At 42.5% G+C, this 3,270-nt stretch overlaps 1 protein-coding gene across 1 annotated transcript; it reads left to right on the top strand.

The window, feature by feature from the left end:
* Positions 1-1,134: 1,134 nt before the first annotated feature.
* LOC131658731 (uncharacterized) lies at positions 1,135-2,049 on the top strand. The gene is made up of 2 exons (XM_058927995.1): positions 1,135-1,531; positions 1,625-2,049. Exons 1-2 carry the CDS (start codon positions 1,135-1,137, stop codon positions 2,047-2,049), a joined length of 822 nt encoding a protein of 273 aa, XP_058783978.1.
* The last annotated feature ends 1,221 nt before the right edge of the window (positions 2,050-3,270 follow it).

The raw sequence follows: 3,270 nt of genomic DNA, 5'->3' as shown, positions 1-3,270 counted from the left end.
ATTTATTTTATGTATTTATTTTATGTTTCGCATGTCCTGTTTATTTTCTGCTTGCATATCATGTTTATTTCTGCTTGCATATCATGCATATGGATTATATTTTGTGTTCCTTGGGGTCTTCCGTTCTGTTTTGCAGGTTGGGTGGGATGTTCTATGAGGTAAAAGGCCCAATACACAGGCTATGAGTGCACTTTAGGTACCCTAGGATAGAGTGGGAGCATGGTTTGTCTCGAGGTGTACGTCTCGGGATGGATCATGTGACTACGAGCAGAGTAGTGGTTTCAAACGGAGGTATTATCGTCACCCGCATCCGCGCTGTGATGATGCTTACCTTCGGGCGGACCGTATACTGCGTTTCATGACCTTACCCTGACCTAGATTCACCTGTGAGTGGGGAGGGATATACATGACAGGTACCGTTGGTGACTATTCTGCTCTGTTGGTGACTATTGTTCTTATGGCTGTGTGGCACCTATGCCGAACCTTTGACCTTATGACTTGTGATTCTGCTCAGAGACGACACAACAACTCTCTCATATTGGGAGAATCTCCATTGCATCATTTTCATCATAGCATATTTATTTTCCAAAGAAAAAAGAAGAAAAGATGTAATAAAAAAAAAAGAAAAAAAAGAAAAAAGAAAATAGTATTATTTCTCATATGCATGCCATTTTTCAGGGTATCCGAGGTTATTACTTTTCATCCAGGATGGCTAACAACGTGACCGCTACCAGAGAAGCTACAAGGCGTACTCACACTTACAGTTTCCATCGCGAAGGCTTGATTCAGTTGGGACAATTGGGTGGATTGATCACTGGTCATAATAAAACTGTGTTCACTGAGAATTATGGAAACATCTTGACTCTTTTGGACTCACACGTCGACGAATGGGGCTTATCTACTCTTCTCCAGTTCTATGATCCTGACTTGCGTTGTTTCACCTTCTCAGGCTATCAGTTGGCTCCCACTCTCGAGGAGTACTCTCACTTTCTCAATATCAAGATTCAACACAAGGTTCCTTTCGTTTGTGTCCCAGAGAAGCCTGATTTGGACTACATTGCCAACGCTCTTTATTTGAGCATAGGAGACGTTCATGGAAATTGGAAGAAGAATGGTAACACACATGGTTTCTACATGAGTTTCTTGATTGAAAAGTCTCAAGAATTGGCTAACAAAAAGTTGTGGGAAGCTTTCAACGCCCTTTTGGCCGTTTTGATTTATGGGATCGTGATGTTCCCTAACATTCACAAGTTCGTTGATCTGGCCGCTATATGTCTTTTCGTGGATAAGAATCCGATCCCTACTTTGCTAGCCGATACGTACTATTCCATTCACTCTCGATATGGGAAAGGAGGAGCCATAAGAAATTGTTTGCCGTTGTTATACACCTGGTTTAAGTCCCACCTACCTACAAGTGGTCCTTTCATTACTTCTACTCAGAAATGGCCTCAAAGGATCATGGGGCTTACCGGAAATGACATGGTCTGGTGTCCCACTGGAATGGACGTGGAGAAAGTTATAACTAGCTGTGGTACTTTTGACAATGTTCCTCTCATAGGAACAAAAGGTGTTATCAATTATAATCCTAAGCTAGCGCTGCGTCAGTTGGGTTTTGCACTTGAAGACAAGCCTTTGGACAAAGAGATATTCGAATCCGTTTGCTTTGAAAAGGGAACCGATCCAAAGGGTCTAGAAAAGGTGAGGAGTGCTTGGAATAGCATCCATACAAATGATCAGATTTCTCTAGGTGAAAAGAATGCCGTTGCCAAACAAGCCTACACAGATTGGGTTGAAAATAGAGTTAGAGATCGCCTGTTGCCTTTCCCGAAGGTTAACCCATTGTACGAGCAACCACCTAAGATTCCAATTGCCACTATGCCTGCTGAGAATCGTATCCAGGTAGATATGGAATGCACCCAATTGCACGAAAAGAAGTCAGATGCGCAACCGAAACATTGTCTTGTGGACCAGAAAAGAGTTGAGTTGACACATGAAGCCAAAATGCCGAAGGGAGGATCTTCCAGAGTTCAAAAGAGGGCTAGAACGTAAAAAGGTGAAAGAGATACTACTGTTATTGTCGAGGATCACCAGAAAATCCTAAAGAGGGCCATGAAAGAGGCAGAAGAGAAACTCAAGCGAGAGTACCGAGAAGACTTGAAAGCTTATAAGCTCAAGATAGAAAGGGATGCTAGAGTTGAAGTGAAGAATCTGAAAAAGAAACTGGAAGAAGAGACCACTAAAAGAATGGCAATTGAGACTCAACTGAAAGGAAGTCACCTCCGTAATGCTCGACTAACAGAAGAAAATGCCAAGCTCAGAGATCGAATGATGGGTATGGAGGACGTATCTGAGAAGGATTATCTCCCAGAATGCAAAGGATGTGACGAACTCAGGGAGTGCTGCAAGAAGCTAGATGGGCATTTGTTTCGCAAAGATGAGGTGATTCAAAGCCTTCTTAAAGGAAGAAATCGAGAAGCAACCAAGAAACTGTTTGATGAAACTAAGAAGTGGAGCGACGAGCACTTCAGACAAGGAGGACCTCTGTTTTATATTCAGATGGATTGATGTTTGAGTCTGTATGTTTCGACCACCACCAGACTTGTTGGATGGGGTCTTTTATTTCCCTTGTTGAACTATCTTGTTGATGTATGGCTTGCCCAAGTTTAAATTTCTTGTTATGAATAAAAAGAACTAGTTTCTCTTGATACTTATCTTTTGCCACATTGTTAGCTATTTTGGATCAATATTAAACCTTGGATACTCTGAAAATGGCACATCACGTCATACGCACACATGCACTCATACATTCACATTATCACATTGCATTTTTCAGGTTATTGTACAAGAAACTAATTGGGGTCCCTTTCAGCAACAGATTTCTTTTCCGACGACGAAGCTGACTTTCTTACATCCTTACCGTACCCGGAGCAACGAGAGACTCATGGATCAATTTGAGCAGAACCAAGCGGCCCTCCGTAGGGATATGGATGTTATGGGGGAGAGAATGACCCAACTTATGGAGACTCTCCATGTCGTTGTCCAAGGACAAGAAGAGCTCAGAAAGAGCGTTGCTGGATTGATCAAGGATACTCCTACTAACTCTGCTGATGGGGGAATAAAAACTAAGGAGATTCCTGTTGAGGGTATAGAAAAGGTAGTGGATGACCACCATGAGGTTATTGATCTCGAACATGATCTTACTGCTGAGTTGACCGAGACTGCTAAGATGTACCAAGCTCTCGAAGAACGCCTTAAGGCCGTTGAGGTTGC

This window comes from Vicia villosa, linkage group LG3 (genome assembly GCF_029867415.1).
Source record: "Vicia villosa cultivar HV-30 ecotype Madison, WI linkage group LG3, Vvil1.0, whole genome shotgun sequence".
Lineage (NCBI taxonomy): Eukaryota > Viridiplantae > Streptophyta > Magnoliopsida > Fabales > Fabaceae > Vicia > Vicia villosa.
This window is presented reverse-complemented; position numbering and strand designations above follow the sequence as displayed.